This window comes from Octopus sinensis, linkage group LG4 (genome assembly GCF_006345805.1).
Source record: "Octopus sinensis linkage group LG4, ASM634580v1, whole genome shotgun sequence".
NCBI lineage: Eukaryota > Metazoa > Mollusca > Cephalopoda > Octopoda > Octopodidae > Octopus > Octopus sinensis.
In genome coordinates, this window is record NC_043000.1 from 95,659,696 (window position 1) to 95,684,085 (window position 24,390).

At 38.4% G+C, this 24,390-nt stretch overlaps 1 protein-coding gene across 2 annotated transcripts in view; it reads left to right on the forward strand.

Annotated features, from left to right (window-relative positions):
• Positions 1-24,390, forward strand: part of LOC115210749 (J domain-containing protein) — a 44,705-nt gene that overhangs the window by 2,962 nt on the left and 17,353 nt on the right. For both annotated transcript variants that reach the window (XM_036502246.1, XM_029779462.2), the window contains exons 2-4: positions 9,982-10,060; positions 16,188-16,327; positions 23,958-24,015. In XM_036502246.1, the coding sequence (XP_036358139.1) occupies positions 9,982-10,060; positions 16,188-16,327; positions 23,958-24,015 (277 nt within the window). The remainder of the gene's footprint in view (positions 1-9,981; positions 10,061-16,187; positions 16,328-23,957; positions 24,016-24,390) is intronic.

Consider the following 24,390-nt stretch of genomic DNA (forward strand, 5'->3'; position numbering starts at 1 on the left):
TTAAGAGTGGTTTTTGGGGTGGGGGTGGGCGGAAGTCTTGCCGATGGGTTAATTTCTAAGAAATTAAGCTTATTGGATTTCAACTGGACTATTTATTATTGCTGCCGGGAGCTGGCTCGCCAATCATCGAAAAGTCTATTGGTCGTAAGTCAACGATGACCTGTGTGTGTGTGTGTGTATATATATATATATATATATCCATCCAACAGCGTTCTTTCTGTTTCCGTTTACCAAATCCTCTCACAAATCTTTGGTCAGCTCGAGGGTAGAGTAGAAGACACCTGCCCTAGGCGCCACGCAGTGCTAATGAACCTGGAAACATGTAACTGGGAAGCAAACTTCTCGCCACACAGCCATTCCTGAGAACAAGAAGTAAGCGTAGTATAGATATTCATAGAGTAATGCTCAGATAGATGAGAACTTAAAATCCAACGCTTCGAGTGCTGGTACCTCTGGTGTTTCTGAAAGTTAGTTATAAGAACGATCCATGTTGAGCTGGTATGGAACTGTCCACCTTTCAGTTGATAAACACAAATAACCTTAATACTTATATTTACATGAAATACAAAATATAGAGTACGGAATAATGTAAGGAAAAGGAGTTATGTGATGGTGTTATCTTATTACATAACTATCACTTTATCCTTTTGTTTACTTTATTTTTTATTCTGTACTCTTCATTTTTGTATTACATGTAAATATTTACATCAAGCGTATTTGTGTTTATCTGCCTTTCTAATTGTGTGTGTGTGCTTGCATGCTGTATACCTTTGTCTTGACATTACGCGATGGTTGCCAACGAGCATCACCGTCAATCAAGCAATATTGCCCATTTCTTGTCTTCCATGGAAAGTATGTCTGGCCATGGGAAAATTAAACCATGCTTGGAAACAGGTGAGAGCTGGTGACAAGGAAGGCTCCGGCTGTAGAAAAATCTGCCTCTATCTTTCTAATTGTGTGTGTGTATCTTTGTCTTGAGATCACACAATGGTTGTAAACATGTATCACTGTCATGCAAGCAATGTTGCCCATTTCCAGTCTTCCATGTACAACATATCTGGCAATGGAAAAATATTGCTTCACTTGGAAATGGGTAAGGATTGGTGGCAGGAAAGCTTCACAAATGCCATCTGACTCATGCAAGCATGGAAAAGTAGACAGTAAAAGGATGATTATGATCTGTACAAATAGACATACATATTGATCCATACAGATATAGCTTTGTTAAGCTATACACAAACTAGTAGAGACAAGAATATATTTACCAAAGGTTTATCACTTCATGTACATTAGGGCTTAAGTCGCCAGTTATTTCTGTTTTGTTAATTCAGATACATTTAACGCTCACTGCTAACAGCAAAATAGTGAAAGTGGCGGACACCTAGATGGACAGCCAGTAGTTCCCTGTCAAAAGCACTGTATTTCTCTTCAGGGGGTCGTAGGTGTCAACTGAAGAAGGCGAGCAGTCGCCACTGACTGTTGATGTGTTATTCCAAAATGCTCCCAATGGCTGTGTCAGATGCGTCAACTGTGAGTACAGTCCAAGCTGACATATGAGAATGGGACAGCATGGTTGCTTGAGCCAGGGTTTGTTTTGTGGATTCGAAGACTGAAGTCATTGTACTGTCCCACTCCACCTGTTTTTTTGAACCCTCTTTTGACAGTGCCTTGTATAGGGGTCTCGTCACTCTTGCTGCAGAAGGGATGAAGTGATGGTAAAAGTTTACCGTGCCCATGAATTGATGTGGAGCCTTGCTTGTGGTGTGGCATGGAAAGGATAGGATAGCTTTCACTTTTTCTGGCTATGGATGTAGCATTTGTGATTCAATGTCCCATGAAGTTGATTTCTGTCATACCAAAAATGCACTTGGTGGGATTGATTACTAGACCATACTGTTCCAATCTATCAAAAAGAGTCACTAGGTGCTTACATAGCTCTGCATTTTGGCTTGCAATAAGGATATCATCTAAGTATGCAAAGACAAAATCGAGACCGTTGCAAACAGTGACCATCAAGCGCTGGAAGGATTGTGCTGCATTTTTCAACCCAAAGGTTGTACTTAGGATTTCATAAAGACTGAAAGGAGTGATCACAGCGATTGCAAGTTTGTCCGGTGATAGACGACGTGCGTGGCTGTAGACTAGTGGGGGGCAATGGTGGAGATGTGGTGTGTCACCCTGTAGTGGGCTGTATGTTTGGAGAATGTTGGAATGGTGAGATTGAGGTGATTTACAAGAAGATTTGAGAATTCCTTCTTGTACTGGTATTTGATAGTATCCTCAGATGAGGTCAACCTTCAAGAAAACTGAGCACCCAGCTAGCTGGGCTGAGAAATCCTGTATGTGTAAAATGGGGTAGTGCTCAGGTGTCATATCTGCGTTGAGACAGCAGTAATCTCCACAGGGTCAATAACATCTATTGGATTGGGGCGGGGGGCACATGCAGGGGTGACAACCAGGGACTGCTTGATTGGTAAACTATGCCCAATGCCTCCATATTGTTAAACTCAGCCTTTGTGACTGCAAGTTTGTCTGGTGATAGACGATGTGCGTGGATGTACACTGGGGGGGGGAAGTGGTGGAGATGTGGTGTGTCACCCCATGGTGGGCTGTAGGTTTGGAGAATGTCGGAATGGTGAGATTGGGGTGACTTACAAGAAGATTTGAGAATTCGTTCTTGGTTTGCGAGACAGTTGCTATGCGGGGAGGGAGGGGGCATGTGCAGATGTTTCAAGAGACATAAAAGTATAAGTGTTGTTGTGTTGTTGAGGAGTCATCTTCCCCTCAGATCAACCAGTAGCAAGTGTGCTCAAAGAAAGTCTGCACTGATTATGGACATTGGCGATGGTGAATGCCCGTGTATATTTTTGTGAGCTGATGTTGAGAGAAAGGGTGCAGCGACTGTACACCTCAATTCATTGGTGGTTGTTAAAGTTTTACTCAATTCATTGGTGGTTGTTAAAGTTTTACTCTACTTTCCATGACAGAGGTCCCTTGCCGACGCTGGGATCACACTGACTTCTGCTCCTGTGTCTGGAGCTCCGAGCGTAGACATAGAGGAGCATTTGATCATGTCTGCTGGCAACCAGCCGGCCCTGGTGAAAGGGTCATAAAGCTACATGGTTGTTTGCACTTTGTAGTCTTTTTCGCAAACTTTGAATGGTAGAAGCACAAGTCATCTTGCTTAACCCTACTCTGTCTTGGGGCCAACCCTATGGTGTTGACCATAACACCACTGGACAAAAAGTGTCTGTCAACTGCCTTCACTAATTGCCACAGATCCTTGATTTCGGTTTGAGTTATCCAGGGCCTGGACCTGGGGTGGCAGCTTGCAGAGGAATATTTCCCTAAACAAAAAGGAAGGTGACTCACCAGAGAGGACTAATGTCAATATCTTGTCCATCAGTTCTTAAGGCTTAGAATCGCCTAATTCCTCCTCCAGTATCTTGGCTGCTGCTTCTCGTTCACTTCATTGGAATGTATCCACTAGCCTGGTTTTCAATATGGCACATTTGTGCTTTATTCGGGGTTGGAGTAAAATGTCCAGCACCCTCGTTGCTGTATCTTCATCTTGTACTGCTACAATGTATGAGTATATCGTTTGGTCAGCCATTACCTTGTCTATATTGAATTGGGCTTCTGCCTGTGCGAACCATAGTTCAGCTCTCTGAAGCCAGAATTGTGGTAGCCTCAGAGTTGTTTTGTTGCTTGCCATGTTTGTTTCGATAGCGAGAGCTGTTGTTCTATCATCGGAGTCACCAGTTATAGCTTTGTTAAGCTATACACAAATAAACTAGTGGAGATGAGAATATGTATATCAAAGGTTTATTACTTTATGTACATCAGTCGCCAGTTATTTCTGTTTAGTTAATTCAGATTCATTTAATGCTCACTGCTAATATTGTTTTGTTTACTTTCTCCAATCGGAAGTCCCTTTTGCTGGTGACCAACTCCCCTAGCTAACCCACAGTTCCTATCTACAGTTCATCTTTCATGAATCCTGCCCTACATAGGCATCCAAATACGTATATATTTTATATATTCATATATGCATACATACATGCACACAAGTGCACAGCTTAGACGGGGAATTGATTGTGACCCTTTCAAGAGCCTCCATAACTAGTAGGGGGAAGGAAGAAAGTTATCCTCAGATCAAGATATGACCTGAATGCTTGCAGCAGAATGGACCCTGTTAAACTAAGCTATAGATTTAGACTAACATCTAAGATGTGTTTACGAGAGAGTATGTTGTTTCTGAGTGAGTGTACAGATGCATATCCAAGATAGTCATCAGTGTTATCATCATCCTAATTATCATAGCATCCACATTTCTGTGCTTGTATGGGTCAGACAGAATTTGTTGAAGCAGATTTTCTATGGTCAGACACCCTTCCTGTCACCAACTTTCACCCGTCTTCAAATAGGGTAACATTTTTCCCCTTGGCTAGACGTGGTTTTACCTGAAGACTAGAAACAAATGACCCCACTTCTAAATCACTTCTTTACAACTATCATGTGATGTCAAGGTAAGGTGACATATACAAATACCTACACACAAACAAGTTAATGGATCTACAAAATACAATTTATGTATAGCAGAAAGATCTCATATTCATCTTAGCTTAGATCCAAGAGTTTCAACACACTACCTAATTCCAGATTTGAAATTTTTGGCAGGTGTAATCACATGAACAGGTTTCTTTCTATTGAGATATAGGATACCACCTGCTCTGGATTGAGTTGCTGTTTTGCAGATTTTGACCTATTTTCTGTTCTTTTGTTTTATACCTGCTGCATTAATTGTGATTTCTGCAATGAGGGAGGATGGAGATCTTGGTTTTCTTGCTTTGATTTCTTTCTTTTCATTCCATTTTTTGCATCAACCTTTGCATTTTTCTTCTTGATTTTTTTTCTTATTTTCTCACTGTCCAGCACCCTTTTTTGCAATATATATATATATATAATGGATAGAACCTGAAAAGTTGCTTGGAGATACATGGTATATTTTATAAGTATGTCTAGTTAAAGTATCATAAAAGCATAAAACTATTAGTAGCTCTTTTGATGTGTGTGTGTGTAAGAGTCCATAAGTCAGGAAAAAATGCACTATATTTGTCAGTAAAGCGGATATATTAATCAAAGTCTACTGTATTATATATCCATTACAGCCAATCTTACCAATTGATTTTGTGCTAGGGATTCAACGGAGTGTTAGGTAACAGTCTTATTATGTAACACCCCGATTATGAGTGCAAGATTACATAATCAGACTGTTACCTAACACTCCATTGAATCCCTAGCACAAAAGCAATTGGTAAGATTGGCTGTAACGGATGTATAATACTGTACACTTCAATTAATATATATATGATATGGTGCACACAACTGAAACAGTATTAAGCTAACCCTAAAGTAAGGTCTCCAAAGCACTGGAGACGCAGGGAAACTGTGCATGCAGCTATTGGCAACACTGTTGTGTTTGTTATGCATGTGCCTGCCCCTGTGCATTCATTGCTGCCACGCTCAGTCTTGGCTTGGCAGTCATATCTGATGGAGCTCCTGATTGATGCTACTGTCAAGTGTGACGTTTGCACAGTTATTCGGTATTTGAATGCAAAAGGCATTAAACTGATTGAAACTCAATCACCAGTTAACGGAAGGATGTCAAAAACGTCTGCAAGTGGTGTAGGGAGTTTGCAGCTGGTCGTACTGAAATTCATGACAAAGAAAGAAGCAGGCGACCATCAATTTCTGACAAGACTGTTGCAAAGGTTGAGAAAATCCTGCATGAAAATTGGCAGATCACTCTGGATGATCTCCGCATTTTGGTTCCTGAGGTTCCTTGAAGCACCATTCATACGGTTTTGAGTGAAAGTTGCAATATCAGAAGGTGTACACAAGATGGGTCCCACAAATGCTGACAGAAGACTATAAACAGCAACCCACCTTATAGTCCAGACTTGGCACCCAATGACTACCACCTGTTCCCTAAGCTGAAAGAACATTTCGCCGGAACAAGCTTCAGCAATGATGATGTGAAAGATGAGCTTCAGTACTTCCTCAATGACATGGCGGTGAGCTTGTATGACATGGGTATACAAAAACTGCCCCAGCGCCTACAAAAATGCTTTGACCGAAATGGCGGTTATGTAGAAAAATAGATAAATGTTCAAACATCAAAAGTAAAGGGGAGTTACACATTTTACTCTTCTTTTTAAGCATGTCTTCTCAAAAATCTTTTTTTTTACATATTTATTTTTCTGCGCTTGACATATGAGCGTAATCTGTAAAAACAAAAAGCAAAAAAAAAAAAAGCAGACAAAAACAAGAAATGCCAAAAATTGACTTATAAACTCGACTGTGGCTGTTTTTGAAATTATGTTTTGGACGAATTTATTCGTCACACTCTGAAAAAGACAAATTGGGTGAAGACGAGTGAACTCGTCTTTGCTGGGTAAGGGGTTAAATACTGCAGCTGAAATGTGTTTAAACGAAACACATACATTAAGTATGAGACAACAATAATATTTATATTATTAGAGCTGCTTCCAATTCAAAATTCAATGTTGTTTTACTTGTGTGGTGCTGTTGCACATCAGTAGATAGATTTTATGCTATCTGTATATACCTCAGGCCAGCAATTTGAATTCATTTCAAGGGTGACTCAAGTATATGGTGCTGATGAGCTGAAATAACAGCAAAATATCAATTCCCTATTCTCTTTCACCAAAGGGTGTTTGTTTTGTCTGGTTTTGAAGTATACAGTGTTTTTTACACTTAACATCTTAAAAGTGGGGTGGCTTTCCCTGGACAAAATACTTCAGCTGAGAAGTATTTAACCAAAACACATACGTTAAGTATGTGACATCAATAATGTTTATATGTATGTATGTATGTATTTATCTGGTGCAGTTTAAACCTTAAATAGAGCTCCAAGTGTATTCTCATTTGTGCTATTGTATTCTTATTCTTTGCTATGTATCTTGGGTTAGATTACTTTATGGAGTACATGTAGAAAATATAACAAAGCATGAGAGATTGCATATAAGATTTAGTAACTTAATATCCTATAAAAAAATTTCTCATTTTTGTTTTATTTTACATACACACACACACTCGCATGTAAATAGAAATAAATAGACACCCTTATAATCGTTAAACTTTATTTAAATCTGGAATTATACATTCAAATTATTTATTAATTATTATAATCTGAATTCTAATATTTAGTAGACATACCCTTTTCATTTTTCAATGCAAGGACCCTATTAGGCATGCTACTGATCTGATGATGCATATTCTCTTGAGGAATTTCTTGCCAAGTTTTATGCAGTAATCTCAAAAGATCTGGCTTTGAAGATGCTTTCTTGTTCTTTTTATGAAGTGCCCTGTCTATCTCCTAGAGATGTTCAGTAGGGTTCATATCTAGTAACTAGCTTGGCCGTGGAAGCTATTTAATGTCATTCTCATCCAACAAATATTGGGTCGTTTTAGCTATGTGACAAGGAGCCCCATCTTCCATAAATAAAGAGTCTTTAATCATTTCACCACTGAAGAAGATTGGAAGGAGTCCTTTCTGCAATATAGACACATATTTATCTGAGTTTATATTTCTCTAACACTCCATCAGCTCTGATCAACCATTGCTCCCCAGAATAGCTGCCATATTTAATTGTTGGCTTCGATCTTTTTATGTCAAATTCTGGATCACAGTCTCCAGACCCACACTCGACCATTGTTAGAAAGTACAGCAAATCCGGATTCATCAGAGAATATGACAGTGTCCCAAAATGCTAGTGACCTTTCCACCATCTCACTGGCCCAATCATTTCCCCTCTTGATATTGGCTGGTCGAAGAAGAGGCTTCTTTGTTGCTGCTCTGCCATAGTAGCCAAGTTTGTGGCAATACCTGACAGCTGTTCTGGGACTGACATCAACTTGTTCTGCTATGTCAGAGACCTTACAACAAAAATTATCCCCCACATTTCTCTTAACAAAGCAAATGGTCCTGTCAGAGGGTCCTGGTCAACCTGGGTGAGGTGATGTGGACTCCTTCCCCTCTCTGGTGAATTGCAAAATCACTCTATTAACTGTAGAAAGCAGGATCCCAAGGTTTTCTGCAGTTTTACACTAAGTCCACCTTCGGATTAACCTACAATATGGCTTCTTTGAAATTCAGACAGTTCCAAGGTTTTTTTTTTGTACATAGCATTATCAAATAGTCACCTATAGAACCTGAAACATAAAGATATCAATTAATAAAAGATATAAACCATTTCAATTTAAAATAAGCATGGAACAATGTTTATGGGATGTCTATTTACTTCTGTCATGTGCGTGTATATATAAAAACATAGGTGTGGTTGTGTGATGAGAAATTTACCTCCCAACCATATAGTGATGGGTTCGATCCCACTACATGGTACCTTGGGCAAGTATCTTCTATAGCCCTTGACCAACAAAAGCCTTGTGAATGGATTTGGTAGACAGAAGCTGAAAGAAGCCCATTGTGAGTGTGTGTGTGTAATACTGTCTCCTTGCTTTGGCTTCATATGATAGTTCTAAACCGAATGTTTCCATCATCCAAGTGGTGTCCATTTCCAGCCTTCAATAAAAACATGTCTAGTCATGGAGAATATTATTTTACTTGGAAATGGGTGAAGGTTGGTGACAAAAGATTTGAAACTCTTCCTCAATAAGTTGTCTGACTCATACAAGCAAGGAAAAATAGATGTTAAATAATAATGATGGTGATATATATATATGGTGGGATTCTTTCAGTTTCCACCTACCAAATTTACTTACAAGTTAATTTGGTTGGTCTGGAGTTATAATCACCCTTCAACCTGTAAAATTTGCTGAGAAATATCAGAGACTCTCTTGAATATCTTCTGGTGAAGAGATATTTAACTGTGCTGTCAAACTTCACAGTAATGTTATAAGCAAAAGACGCTTTGCTTATAGAATTCAATACATTCCTGAATAAAATACTTCTAAAGCTAACTGCTAGAAGAGGGAAAGTTGTATATTTTCATCCACTTTTCAGTTTAAATGTTAGTTCTATTATTACTTAACCAGTAAACAATTCCCTACTAACCATAAGTTCCATGAGATTTTTATAAGAGTAATGTTATGGTAAGTTACCACTGTACAGACAGTTTCACTTCTTCCTTATCTAGGATTTATTTGGAGGAAATTAGCATAGGTAATCATGCATGATTCTTTACCACATAGCAAATGCCTTATAGTAATACGTACCCTTCAAGTAGTAAATGTTTTCAAAAGTGTGTAGCTATAGTACAAAATGCTATACAGGCCTCAAAAACAACATGTTAAATCCAGATACAACCAAAATCTTTTTGTTCAGGCATGAAGAGAGAAGAGGCACAACACCACTATCCAAGTATATCTGGGATCTGAAAAATAAATGTATCTTCTACTTCAGTATTAATGAATATTTTCATTCATCCACATATTACCCATCATATTGTTAAAATTCTATTACGTATGAGTCACTTCAGTGCTTTTTTGTAGCTTTATACTTCAGTATTTAGTTTCATTAACCTTTCTTGGTTTTATGGTACAAGCTTCCTACTTTAAAGTGATCTAAATTAAAATTTCTCTTCAAAATTTCATACTAATTTATGTTGCAAACATCAGCTTAATAACAGCAAAGTTATTTCGCCCTATTCTTCATTATTTCAGAAGTTTATTGAAATAAGAGGGTATATTTCCACAGAAATATGGTAACAAAAGGATTAAGTGACTTTTACTGTAAATAACCCAAGAATATTTTCATATCAAGCTGAACAATATCTGTATTTACAACAATAGCAATTAAAACAATCTTTTGTTTGTGTTCATGTGTATGTTTTGCCTAATTACGCGTAATTACAAAATATTTTAAAATTATGTTTACATTATATGTGCTTTTTTCTATAATGTTTTATCAAACATTTTTTGTTTCTATTTCTGCAGATAGAGCAAATCAATGCAGAATATAAAGCACGTGTTTTGTCCTGTCATCCAGACAAACATCCCGATGACCCTCAAGCTGGTGAGATTATAATGCATATTCACTACTTATACTCATATACATATAATGTTATTCCTTAGCTTTCTCAATGGTTTCAGTCAGTTCACTGTGGCAATGTTGGGGTACCATTTTCAAGGGTTTAAGTTGATTACAAGAAAACTGGTACTTTATCCTGTACCTTATCAACATCGGAAGAAGAAAAATTATATCCAAGAACGAAGGGAGGCAACTAAGATTGATTGAAATTATTTTCTTTCACGGCTTTTTTTTTTTTTTTTTTTTGCATAAGTTCTCTTCTATAATATCCTTCACTGACGAATTTAGTTTTTAGACAAGGGCTGATTAGAGTCAGCTATCAGCTGAATGTAAGAGTTATTGAATAGAGACAGTGTAGAATGGGATAGAAAGGACTTTAGTTTTGTCCAAGGACATGACACCATTTCTAGGTTTGGTGTCATGAGAAAGTGCACCTAGTTCACTCTGTAAATAAATCGGTATAACTGGAAGTGCATCCAGCTGTAGAAATCATACAAAAAAAAAAAAAAAAGTTTGGAGAGGAATGTGCCATCTCTGATACATCAATAGGGAAATAACTCCAAATAAGATCTGACTTGAACTTTGATGAATCATACAACCCATGCCACCATAGAAATGATGGATGATGGTGGTGTTGGTGATGACAACTGTCTACTCATTGTCATCATCATCATTTAGCATCTGTTTTCCATACTGGCATAGGTTAAAAGGTTTGAATGGAATTGGTAAGCCAGGGAGCTGTACCAGGTTCTAATCTGATTTTGGCTTGGTTTCTACAGCTAGATGCCCTTCCTAGTGCTAACCATTCCAAGAGTGTAGTGGGTGCTTTTACATGTCACTGGCACAAGTGCCTTTTACGTGTCACCAACATTGGTTCCTTTACATGTCACCAGCACAGATGCCTTTTATGTGTCAGAGTTAAATCATACTGACTAAAGTTAGCAACACCCACAGAATTTTACATTTTCACAACACTTCATAAACCTCCTCCATTCTATCAGCATGATCAAGAGACAAGCCAAGGCAAAATATTGGGTGTTAAATAGTATCACAGGTCACAAGGCCTGGGATCATTGTGATGTTCAGCAGGCCTATCATCATCGTTTTATGTCAGCTGTCCATGTCCTTGCTGCAATTTGTCAAGAGCTTTCTTTTGATTTTACTATATGATGCAAAAGTCCAACAATTGTTGAGTGACCAATGTTTAATTCTTCAGCAATGTCAAGTCGTTTTGCATGGAACTGCTTCAGCTATGAGCCTCGGTTGTTATCAGTCTCAGAATGTCATTCATAACCTTCTTTATATTCAGATCTTTCGTCTTCACCATCCACAAATGTGGTGATTTTTATGCACGCACGCACACACACACGCACTCACTCACACACACATATCATTGTTGTCATCATTCTTATGGCAGTTTGTTTCAGTGATGGCATGAGTGAATTTTATGAAGGCATTGTTCTTCAACAAATGCAACTTTGTGATGCCAACTCTTACTTGAAGTAATAATAAGCTTATAGTATACCATGCACTACAACTCATCAGGAAAAGAGGAAGTAGAAAGCAGTAATAAGTCAAGTAAGGACAGACTGCAATGATAATCAAAAGTAGATGCATAGTATGCAGAATAAGACACAAAAAGATAGGCAACTGAACAATAAAAGAACCACAAAGAAGAAAGAGTGCATAAGCATGTTAAATGTAGTATTTTCGAAAGATGCAGTGGCCTAACAATTAACAATGAATGTGGGTAGTTTATTCCAAGTTTCAACAATTCTGAGCTTGGAAAAATGTTTTTGAAAGTCATAGGTGCTGTGTTGTGTTTTTGTTCTGTTTTTTTTTTTTTTTTCATTTTACAAGGAAGTTCATGGGTGGTAGATGTATTGAATTCAAAAAGCTGACCAAACTTGTTTTTAGGAAAATGGTGGATAGTCTTGTTGGCTTCTGCCAAGTCAATTGTTAGGCATCAAAGCTTTAGTTCAGAGAAACAAGACATTCACGATATATCTAAGTGAAATGAAGGAATATATTTGTCTGGTTACATGTCTCTGGACAGTTTATTTTCAAGTAAGACCCTTTATTTTCATGTTTTATTTTGTTTGTTTGTTTTTTTACAACATTGAATCATTGGGCTGCCACATTTTTTTTGTTTATGTGGGACTTCAATTTATCACCACTCCCCTGGTGATGTCAAAGTTAAAAGACACAGACATGTGTGCATCATGCACATCCATCCATACACACATACACACACACATCTTACTAAGGTAAATTAAAACTAATATACATAACCATATCTGTATTACAGACATCTATTCTTTCACATGTTTCAGTCATTTATTGTGGCCATGCTGGGGCAATGCCTTGAAGTTTGAGTCGAATGAATTGACCCCAGCACTTCTTTTTTAAGCCTGGCACTTATTCTAGTGGGCCCTTTTGTTGAACTGCTAAGTTATGGGAACATAAACACACCAACACTTGTTGTGAAGCAGTGATAGGGGTACACACAGACACAAAGACACTAAAAGATATATATATATGTACCACATGAGTGAGATCGTTGCCAGAGCAACAAGCTGGCCTCCGTGCCGATGGCACGTTAAAAACACCATTCGAGTGTGATCGTTACCTGCATCGCCTTACTAGCACTTGTGCTGGTGGCACGTGAAAAAACATTCGAGCGAGGTCATTGCCAGTGCCACTGGACTGGCTCCTGTGCAGGTGGCACATAAAAAGCACCATTTGAGCGTGGCCGTTGCCAGTACCGCTTGACTGGCCCTTGTGCCGGTGGCACGTACAAAGCACCCACCACACTCTCGGAGTAGTTGGCGTTAGGAAGGGCATCCAGCTGTAGAAACTCTGCCAGATCAGATTGGAGTCTGGTGCAGCCATCTGGTTTGCCAGACCTCAGTCAAATCGTCCAACCCAAGCGAGCATGGAAAGCGGACATTAAACGATGATGATGATGATATATATACATACATATATATATATATATATATATATATATATACATACATACATACAACAGGCTTCTTTCAGTTTCTGTCTACCAAATCCACTCACTAGGCTTTAGTTGGGCTGAAGCCATAGTAGAAGACACTTGCCCAAGGTGTCACACAGTGGAACTGAACTTGTAACTATGTGTTTGGGAAGCAAGCTTCTTACCACACAGCCATGAAGAGAGTGGATAACAGAGACATCTATGTAAACTTTTTTTAACAGTTTCCTAATTAACTAATTGAAAAAGAAAATCAGTCTTTTTTGAACTGATATAAACACAGGCAGAGTGTTTTGAGTGGCAAATGAAAATAAATAATAAATTTATGAAGTGTTATAAAGATGAGTTTTTGCATGGGATATCTACATGTGCTTGGAAACAAATGAGAAGTGACATCAAGATGTGTATCTTGCTATAGAAAACTTCTGCCTCGATATAACATCTTTTGACCCATATGAGCACGAAAAATATAGATGCTATAATGATGATAGTGGTAGTGGTTGTGTGATGGTGGTGGTTGAATGGGAGTTATGTATTCATCACTGAATGTGTGTTGTGTGTTTAGCAAGACATTAAAACATCACTGCTCTACTTAAGTTGACATTAAGTGCTGACAAGAAATGAATAAAGAATGTGAATAGTAGAAATGGCTGATATGGAATACTAAACTAGCTAAAACTGATTTTTCAAAAGGCATTTTGCCTTCTGCTTTTTTTTTTTTTTTCAAACTCAGATACTCTTTTGTAATTTCTAGCTTCCATTTCTAGTGCCACTCATTAGGATGAAATGTGGGAAGTCTATTTATTATGCAAAAAAAAAAAAAAAGCTCTGAAGGGATTTTCTTTCAAAGACTATCTTAAATTTAAAATCATTTCTCATCCTTGAAAGAAACTAGGTCATCATCATCATTATCAACATTTAACGTCCATTTTTCATGCTGGTATGGATTGAACAACTTTACAGGAACTGGTAAGACCAAGGTCTGCACCAGGTCCTATAGTTTGTTCCATAGAGGTCATTTATAGTAATTCATTCATTCATTTAATGTCTATTTTTCCATGCTAGCATGAGTTGGATGAATTCATATTATTGGTGCTTTTTATTACACATTGATGTCCTTCTTGTTCCTAATACTCAACAGTTTTTAAAATAAGTGAGCTTTTATTTCACATATCTCTGCAAACAAAGTGCTACTAGATGACTTATTGACAGATGCCTGCAAACATCATTGTTTTTAGCTCAATACTTTTCAAGTGAAGTGAGGGATCTAAACATTCACACATATACATATATCACACACATACACATATTATGATCAGAGAAACTAAAGAGAGGAGGGTTGCATGGAAAGGAAAAGTTCTACTGGGCCCTGCCTCTGCTCTTACATGCTCCCCACCATCACCAACTGTAACTGTGGGTTTTATGCCAATATGGGCTTAAAATCCAGTTACAGTTATAGTGACAGCCACTCCATAAAAGGCATTTGGTGCTAGTCCCACATAAAAAGCACTGGTATTGGTGCCATGTAAAAAGCACCCTGTACACTCTGTAAAGTAGTTGGTATTGTGTGAGAATAACTTAGACATTATGAAATAAATAGATTTAATAATAATAATGAAACTATTGTATACAGTGCTCAGGTGCACCGCAACTTGTCAAAAGTGCATATAAAGCATATGCAGTAATGTACAAATGTCTGGAAAGTGAACAGTGTGTGAGTCAGATACATGCTTGTGTGTGTATGGAGGGGAGAAAATCAGGTGTAGTGTTGGTGAATCTCAGGAAGCATGGAAGTTTTGAAGGATGCAGTGCTCCAACAACTAACAACTGATGCTGGCAGTTTATTCCATACTTCAGCAACTCTTAGCGTAAAAAAATGTTTCTGAAAGTCATGGGAGCTGTGCTGTTTTCTGACTTTGTAAACATGTCCAAGGGTGTTAGACAGGTGGAGTTTGAAAAGGTGCTCAGAGTTATTGTTTGTAAGATGGTTAATAATTTTATGGGTGTCTGCCAAGTCAGCTGCCAGATGTCGGAGTTTCAATGTATCTATGCCCAGGGAAGTAAGGTGTTCAGAATATGGCAAATGCCTGATGGAGGGTATTCTCTTGGTTGCACAACGCTGAACGGTTTCCAGACGATTAATATCCTGGGCAAGATAGGGGTTCCAGACTGATGATGCAAATTCCAGATGAGATTGCACCATAGCTATATAAAGCCTCAGATGGATAGCTGGAGAGTGGCTCACAAAGGACTTGGTGAGTGATGCCAAGACACCCTCAGCCTTCTTGGCAATTTTAGCAATGTGTTTTGTCCAACGCAAATTGCTTTGTCTAAGATCACTTAAAATATTTACAATGAAACATTATTTAGTTTCTTTTTCTCTAGAAAAAAAGGATTATGATATTCATCCTTCCTGTCTGAAGATGATCAAATTAACAACTTTACTCTTTGTGGGTTCTTCAACAGTTTATTAGGCCCGTCATCATCATCGAACATCTGTTTCCTATGCTGGCTTTAATTGGAGGGTTCAACAGGAAGTGATAAGGTCAGGAGCCATACCAGGCTCTCTTGTTTGTTTTGGCATGGTTTCTGCAGCTAGATGCTCTTTCCAATACCAACTACTTTACAGAGTGTACAGGGTACTTTTTACATGGCACCAGCACCAGTGCTTTTTATGCAGTGGTCGTCACTATAAATATAACTGGATTCTATGCCGGTATTAGCATAAAACCTACAGTTACAGTTGGTGGTTGGGAGCATGTAAGAGCAGAGGCAGTAGAATTCTTCTTTTCTATGCAACACTACATCACAGTTAGCGATCTTGAGCAAGATGTTCCCAAGTAGACTGCTCTAGATAATACACCAAGCATGTCTGGTTCCCTAAGTAGATTCCAGCTGCAACTCCTTACTCCCTTAACAGATATTCTTTGGTGAACTAGCAGTTGGCTCTTAGTCATGTGATGGACCAAAGAGGAGATACAATGACACTCTCAAGATAGGAAAAAGTATTAGACATTTGGACTTCCAATAATGATTCCAGTTTTCAAAGAGTTTTATAAAAGTATCTTTATTTGTAAATTTCCTCTGAAATGTTCATATTTGTATTTGCAGCAAAGAGATTTATCTTACTACAAATTGCTAAAGATGTACTTTCATGTCCAGGAAGCAGGAAGAAATATGACCAGTGGCTTAATTCTGGCTTAGCTATATCTTTTAAGGAATGGTGTTCTATGAATGACAAGACACACTCTGTAAGTATATACAATTTATGAAATATATTGTGGCTAAAGACGCAGGCATAACTGTATGGTCAAGAAGATTGCTTCCTAACTATGGGTCTTGGATTCAGTCATGCTGCACAACACATTTGGCAAGTGTTTTCTACTATAACCCAAGGCTGACCAAAGCCTTGTGAGTAGACTTGGTAGATGGAAACTGAAAGAAGCCTCTCTTATATATGTATGTGTATATACATGTGTGTGTGTATCTTTGTGTTTACTCCCCCTTAATAACCAATGCTGGTTTATTTACATGCCTGTAACTGAGCAGTCCAACAAAAGTGACCAATAGAATAGACCTGACATAGTAATTTGGGATAGAGAAGAGAAAGTGTGTACCAGGCTTTAAAAAAATTAAGTACTTTGGTCAATTTGTTTGACTAAACCCTTCAAAGCAGTGTCCCGGCATGGCTGCAGTCCAATGACTAAAGTAAGTAAAAGATACAGGGTTGGTCAAAAGTTGCACAACCATTTAATATGTAAATATATATTAAAAAGTAGTGTGACTTTTTGGTCCACCCTTTGTGTGTGTGTGCGCGTGCATGCACATGTGCACATGTGTATGTTTTTGTGTGTGTGTGTGTGTGTAGGTGCATGGCCTAGTGACTAAGGGGCTCCAACTTATTTTATCAGCTCTGAAAGGATGAAAGTCAAAGTTGATCTGGGCAGAATTTAAAGAGCCAGATGAAATGCCACTAAGCTATTTACCTGATACTTTAACTCTTTAACATTTAAACTGGCCATGCCCAGCCCAAATATTATACCTGTTTTATGTACAGACTGACCATAGTCGACATCTCATACCTACTTTATGATGTATTAAAAATAACAAACACCTCATCAAAATTTCAATACAAAAAGATAACGCATGAGTAATTCAAAACAATCATTTCTACTATAGGCACAAGGCCTGAAATTTGGGGGAGGAGGATAGCGGATTACATTAACCTCAGTATTCAACTGGTACTTATTTTATCGACCCTGAAAGGATAAAAAGCAAAGTCAACCTCAGCAGAATTTGAACTCAGAACTTAAAAACAGATGAAATGCCTTTAATTGTTTTGCCTGGCATGCTAACGATTCTGCCAGTAAATAAAAAGGCATTACATTTGACAGAATAATCTGAATACTGAAGGGATAATGATTCTGCCTGCTCACTGCCTTCAAACATAATAATGATGATAAATTCTAACATTACAGGTGTGGAAGTGTGGTTAAGAAGTCTATTTTAAACCCACAGAGTTCTTGAGTTCATCTTGCTGCTCAGAACTTTAAGCATACATCTTATACAACAGCCTCATCATGAACAGTGTTTTAATGTCCACTTTTCCATGCTTGCATGGGTCAGGCAGAATTTGTTGAGGCACCTTTTCCCCTTCAGTTGGATGCCTTTTCCATTGTTAAGCCCCACCTGTTTCCACAACAATACATGTTTTTCCTGGACAAGTGGCAACAAACACCATCGTTTGTATTGTTTGTTTACAACGATTACATGACGTCAAAACAACTGTATACACACACGCACGCACACACACACACACACACACACACACACACACACACACACACACACACACACACACACACACAGACATAGACCTGATATAGTAATTTGGGATAGAGAAGAGAAACTATGTACAGTTGTAGAAATCAGCTGCCCAACGAATGTTAACATAAAGCTAAAGATCAGCAAAAAAGAGAACACCTATGCTGAACTATTGAGGAATGTACAGCTACTCTATCCAGATTACAAGTTCAGGTTTATACCTTTAATTATTGGGGCACTGAGATATGTATCACACTGCCTAAATTCCAATCTTGAGAAATTAGGCTTCTCAAAACCAGAAAGGAGAAAGCCGATTCGAAGACTACAGATCTGAGCCATCACTGGAACTGTAAAACTTTCCAGAAGTTTATCATTTAAGTATATATGAGTTGCATAAGTATACATATATAAAGCAAAACATACAAATCTGCATACATACATGCATATATACAAAAATACTCTGTTGTTGAAATTCCAATGAAGGAACCTTGGATCTAGGTTAGAAATTGACCCTTTCTCTATTGGCAAGAAATCTTGAAAGAAAACTGAATAATGATATATATACATATGTGCATACACCTCTTTCAGTTTCCCTCTATCAAATCTACTCACAAGGTTTTGGTTCTACAACCTGCAGCTATTGTAGAAGACATTCGCTCAGGATGCCACACAATGTGAATGAACCTAAAACCATGTAGTTGGGAAGCAAACTTCTTAACCACACAGCCATACCTGAGCCTAAGTAGCTTTATGAATTTATTTTCACCTGTGAATTTATTTTCACCTAAAAACTTACTTTCGTTATCTACCACTTAGGATAAAAGATTACTTTTTTTTTCTTTTTTCTCTAGCATGGCCTTGACTGTGATAACTAAAACTACACATTGTATTTTTTATTTACTATATCCTGTTTATTTACACAATAACGCCGGCATGGGTCTTTGCATGGGAAGCTCATTTTGTGGGTTCAGTAGCCAACCAATGCCTATGAACATCACAACAAACATACGATCTATTCATAAATACTCTGAAGCTTATAATGTGCATGATGGCTTAACAGAGAATCTTGCCTCTCGCAATATACTCTTTTACTTGTTTTAATCATTTGATTGTGGCCATGCAGGAGCACCGCTTTTAGTCGAGCAAACTGACCTCAGGACTTATTGTTTGTAAGCCTAGTACTTATTCTATCGGTCTCTGTTGCCGAACCGTTAAGTTACGGGGACGTAAACACACCGGCATCGGTTGTCAAGCGATGCTGGGGGGGGGGCAAACACAGACACACAAACATATACACACACATACATATATACGACGGGCTTCTTTCAGTTTCCGTCTGCCAAATCCACTCACAAGGCTTTGGTCGGCCCGAGGCTATAGTAGAAGACACTTGCCCAAGGTGCCACGCAGTGGGACTGAACCCGGAACCATGTGGTTCGTAAGCAAGATACTAACCACACAGCCACTCCTACGCCTATATAGAAACATTTCCCACGGCACCAGCAGACAAAATGGAAAAAGCGTTGCTCCAGAGGATAGCGAAGGAGATGTGCGTGAATTTGGTAGACGGAAACTATGTGGAAGCCGATATGTGTGACTGTCTTTGTTAGCTCTCCCCCCACACACATACACACTACTTGACAACCGGTGTTTGTTTGTTTATGTGATCGTACTTAGCGGTTCGCAAAAAGAGAATGATTGAATAAGTACCAAACTTTAAAAGAAATAAGTACTGGGTTTCGATTTGTCTGAGTAAAACTCCTCAAAGTGGTTACCTAGCATGGCAGCAGCCCAGTGACTGAAACAAGTGAAATATAAAAGATACAATAACAGTATCTCGCCTCCAAAACAGTTATTCGGTAAGTTAGTGGGAAAAGATGTAAGGGAAATAACTCTGTAAAACTATTTAAGATTTTGATTAAAATTATCGGAGAATTCTGACAGAAGCTAAAATTAGAGATTAATTTAAATGATGGCCAGAGAGACCCTACATCAGTCATAGACAACCTGCGGCCCGAGGGCCTTTATGAATGGCACACCTAATGAAAATTTACATTGAATTTTTTAGTCGTGCAGCCCGCTTTTCGTCCAAGGTTGCCCATAACTGTCCTATACAGTAACTCAACCTGCTAGATATAATGGCTAAATGTTCCTCATGTTATACCTTACTTTCTTAAATACTGAAAGGCTACAATCTATATTATAGTCCTACATAAGCCATAAGCTCCCAAAAGAGAGGATCTTCACAGTTGAAATGGCTCTAAACTATGGCTAAACAAAACTGAACTAGCAAGCATTTTTAACTCCTTAAATAAGGAAAGGTTGCATTCTTTAGTGTAGAACTGCATAAGCCCCAAAATGACAAGATAGTCACGGCTGGATTGACTCTAAACTACGGTTAAACAAAACTGAACCCACAAGCTTTTTTTAACTCCATAAATAAGAAAAGGTCGGATTTATAATATAGTCTTACACACCCCTCTGCCCCCCCCCGACAGGATGGTCATAATTGGAGTGGATGTAAAGTATAGCTAAAGAACATTTAAGTAACAAGCATTTGTAACCACCATTTCCTATAACCCACTTCTAAAAACATTAGGTTTTTATGCTTATATGGAAAATGTGGTGGCTGTTGGCAAGTCTAGAATTCCATGTAGAATATTATCATCCAGTCTGCTCCCAGCATAGTGGTGGGAATCCAGTTGCACTTGGAGCCCCCAATGCAGACATTGCAAAGAGCCACAGCATTGAAAGATATGTAAGGAACAAATTTTACATATATATATATATATTTGTGTGGAGGTGTGTGGCTTAGTGGTTAGGGTGTCAGCATCATGATCGTAAGATTGTGGTTTCGATTCCTGGACGGGGTGATGTTTTTTTCTTGAGCAAAACACTTCATTTCATGTTGTTCCAGTCCACTCAGCTGGCAAAAATGAGTAACACTGAGATGGACTGGCATCCCATCCAGCTGGGGAACACATACGCCATAGAAACCGGGAAACCGAGCCCATGAGCCTGGCTAGGCTTTAAAAGGGCGCATTTATTTTATTTTATATATATATATATATATATATATATATATATATATATATATATATATATATGTGTGTGTGTGTGTATGTATGTTAGAGGGCACATGGCCTAATGATTAGGGTGTTGAACTCATGATCTAGTTAGTGATCATTATTTCAATTCCTAGATCTGGTGGTGCATGAGTTCTTGAGCAAAAAAACTTCATCTTACATTGTTCTGCAGTCACTTCAACACCTGATGCATGGTGCACAATGCACCTTTTCAGACAACATTGATTTGATGGAAAGACTGAGCTAATTTGCAGTACAAACATTTGATCACTTTAAACAAATCATTTGTGCAGGTCATTTGGCAAAAGCTGAATGCTCATGCAAACCCTTTAGCATTCAAGATTATTCTGTTAAATGCAATGTTTGTTTATTCATATTGTTTTGAATTAATCATGCATTATCTTGTAGCTTCAGGATACCAGTGATCTGCTTGTTTATTCTTAGAATAGCATTGTAGGGTTGGGGTAAGAGGCTGGATCTGGCCAGTTTCAACATGAAACAGGTTAAATATTTTGGCCTGATGTGGCTGGTTTGAATGCTGAAGGGTTTATGATGTAAATTAACATGAAATTTTAATGGAAGGTTTTAATTTAGATCTCTTTAAAATGGGAAGTTTGTTCTATAAATCTAAGAGCAGTCTCAGTCAATCATCATTGTTTAATGTCTGCTTTCCATGCTAGCATGGGTTGAATGATTTGACTGAGGTCTGACGAAGCAGATGGCTGCACCAGACGCCAACCACTCCGAGAGTGCAGTGGGTGCTTTTACGTGCCACCAGCACGAGGGCCAGTCAGGAGGTACTGGCAATGGCCATGCTCAAATGGTGCTTTTTATGTGCCACCTGCACAGGAGCCAGTCCGGCAGCACTGACAACGACCTCACTCAAATGTTTTTTTCTCGTACCACCAGCACAAGTGCCAGTAAGGCAATGTAGGTAACGATCACACTCGAATGGTGTTTTTTACGTGTCACTGGCATGGAGGCCAGCTTGTTGCTTTGGCAATGATCACACTCGTATGGTACTCTTAGCGCACCACTAGCACGGATGCCAGTCATTGAATTTGATTTAAAACGGTCTATGGGTGTGTGTGTGTGCACAATACTGTCTCTTTGCAGCTGCACAGCTTGATAGTTGTAAACGAGTGTTACCATCATGCTAGTGGTGTCCTCTATTTCCATTCTTCTATGAAAATTTTAGTCATGAGGAAATATCTTACATGGAATCAGGTGAGAGTTGGCGACAAGAAGGGCATCTGGCCATAGAAAACCCACCTCAACAAATTCCATCCAACCTATGCGAGCACAAAAAGTGGATGTTAAAACACGATGATGATAACATATAAAAAATTTTTGATTATAAATCTGTTGGATGGTGGTTGGGTTCAGGTTGAACAAGTATTTCACTTTTAGGAAAGGAATAAATGTCACAGCCCCATCATTTTGTCTCAACTAGAACTATGTATCTAAATGAAATCAATATATCAAATTTAGTTTACTGCAAAACTATCTATAGATGCCGAGATGGCTGTGTGGTAAGAAGTTTGCTTCCCAACCACATGGTTCTAGGTTCAGTCCCACTGCATGGCACCTTGAGCATGTGTCTTCTACTACAGCCTCAGGCCAAACAAAGCCTTGTTAGTGGATTTGGTAGATGGAAACTGAAAGAAGCTCATCGTGTATATATGAGAAGGCATAGGAGTGGCTGTATGGTAAGTAGCTTGCTTACCAACCACATGGTTCCGGGTTCAGTCCCACTGTGTGGCACCTTGGGCAAGTGTCTACTATAGCCTCGGGCTGACCAAAGCCTTGTGAGTGGATTTGGTAGACGGAAACTGAAAGAAGCCTGTCGTAAATGTACATACATATGTATGTGTGTGTGTCTGTTTTCCCCAACCGATGTTAGTGTGTTTACATCCCCATAACTTACCAGTTCAGCAATAAAGCCTGATAGTATAAGTACTAGGCTTACAAAGAATGTCCCAGGGTTTTCTTCGACTAAATAAAAAAAAACCTTTTAAGGTGGTGCTCCAGCATGGCTGCAATCAAATGACCGAAACAAGTAGAATAAAAAAAAATATATATATATATATATTTATTGAAATGATGACGATTGCTTTGTGTTTTTGCTCAAGGAACCGAATAGCAATTTGCTACTTCCACTTCAATATAAAAACCAATCCAGAATATACCAACGTTTTCCAACATGGGGTAACATGAAATAGAGTAAAACAAAATTAAGACTGGTTGGAATGTTACTAGATACTTCATTTGAGACATAGCTGATGGGTTTGTAAACCTGAAAATTAACATTTGTTTTGTAGGATTTTAATTTTATTTATTTATAGGCATAGGAGTGGCTGTGTCGTAAGTTACTTGCTTACCAACCACATGGTTCCGGGTTCTGTCCCACTGCGTGGCACCTTGGGCAAGTGTCTTCCACTATAGCCTCGGGCCGACCAAAGCCTTGTGAGTGGATTTGGTAGACGGGGACTGAAAGAAGCCCGTCGTATATATGTATATGTGTGTATATATGTTTGTGTCTGTGTTTGTCCCCCCAACATCCCTTGACAACTGATGCTGTGTTTACGTCCCCGTAACTTAGCGATTCTGCAAGAGACCGATAGAATAAGTCCTGGGGTCGATTTGCCCGACTAAAGGCGGTGCTCCAGCATGGCCAGTCAAATGACTGAAACGAGTAAAAGAGAGTAAAGAGATATTTTTTCTTCGCCCAACTTAACACTTGAGAGTTTGGTTGGAAATTGCGTGTTTAGTTAAATGTTAACAGATCTGTGAGGAAATATGAAGAGTTATGTACCTTGCTCAGAACACCCACTCAGTATTTTTATTTTTCATGAGGTTTGAAACTTTCGATAAAATCATTTGTAATCCAATATGTACAGTTAACGTTGGCACTACACTTCATTCCATTTTCTTCTCTTGCCAAAATGTCTTATATATTCCATTTTTGCAGTCAATGCACTGGGCAAGTACAAAACCTAAACCTTTTCAAGTGAAGAACAATGCAGAAGGTAATGAACCAGTTTTTATACTTTACCTGTCTGTTTGGAACAATAATGTAATTTTTTTTTAATTAGGCAAAAATGAATCTTGACACATTTTATGTTTGGCTTCTTACTGTATATGTTCTATTTACACGTAAGAGCTAGAGGCAGGATATGAAATCAGAACCATGATGCTCTAATTAAATATTATATAACATATATATGTGTAGTTACACATACATGTGTTTTGAATTTACTGTTGCTATTCAGTTTCAAACCATGTACATTTCATACAATAGCATCTTTATGCTACCTGAGTACATGTGGAATTAGCAACTGAATACATAAATTTTATATGTATTGCATATTCTGCATGGCTATGGGGGAAATATTACCTTATTT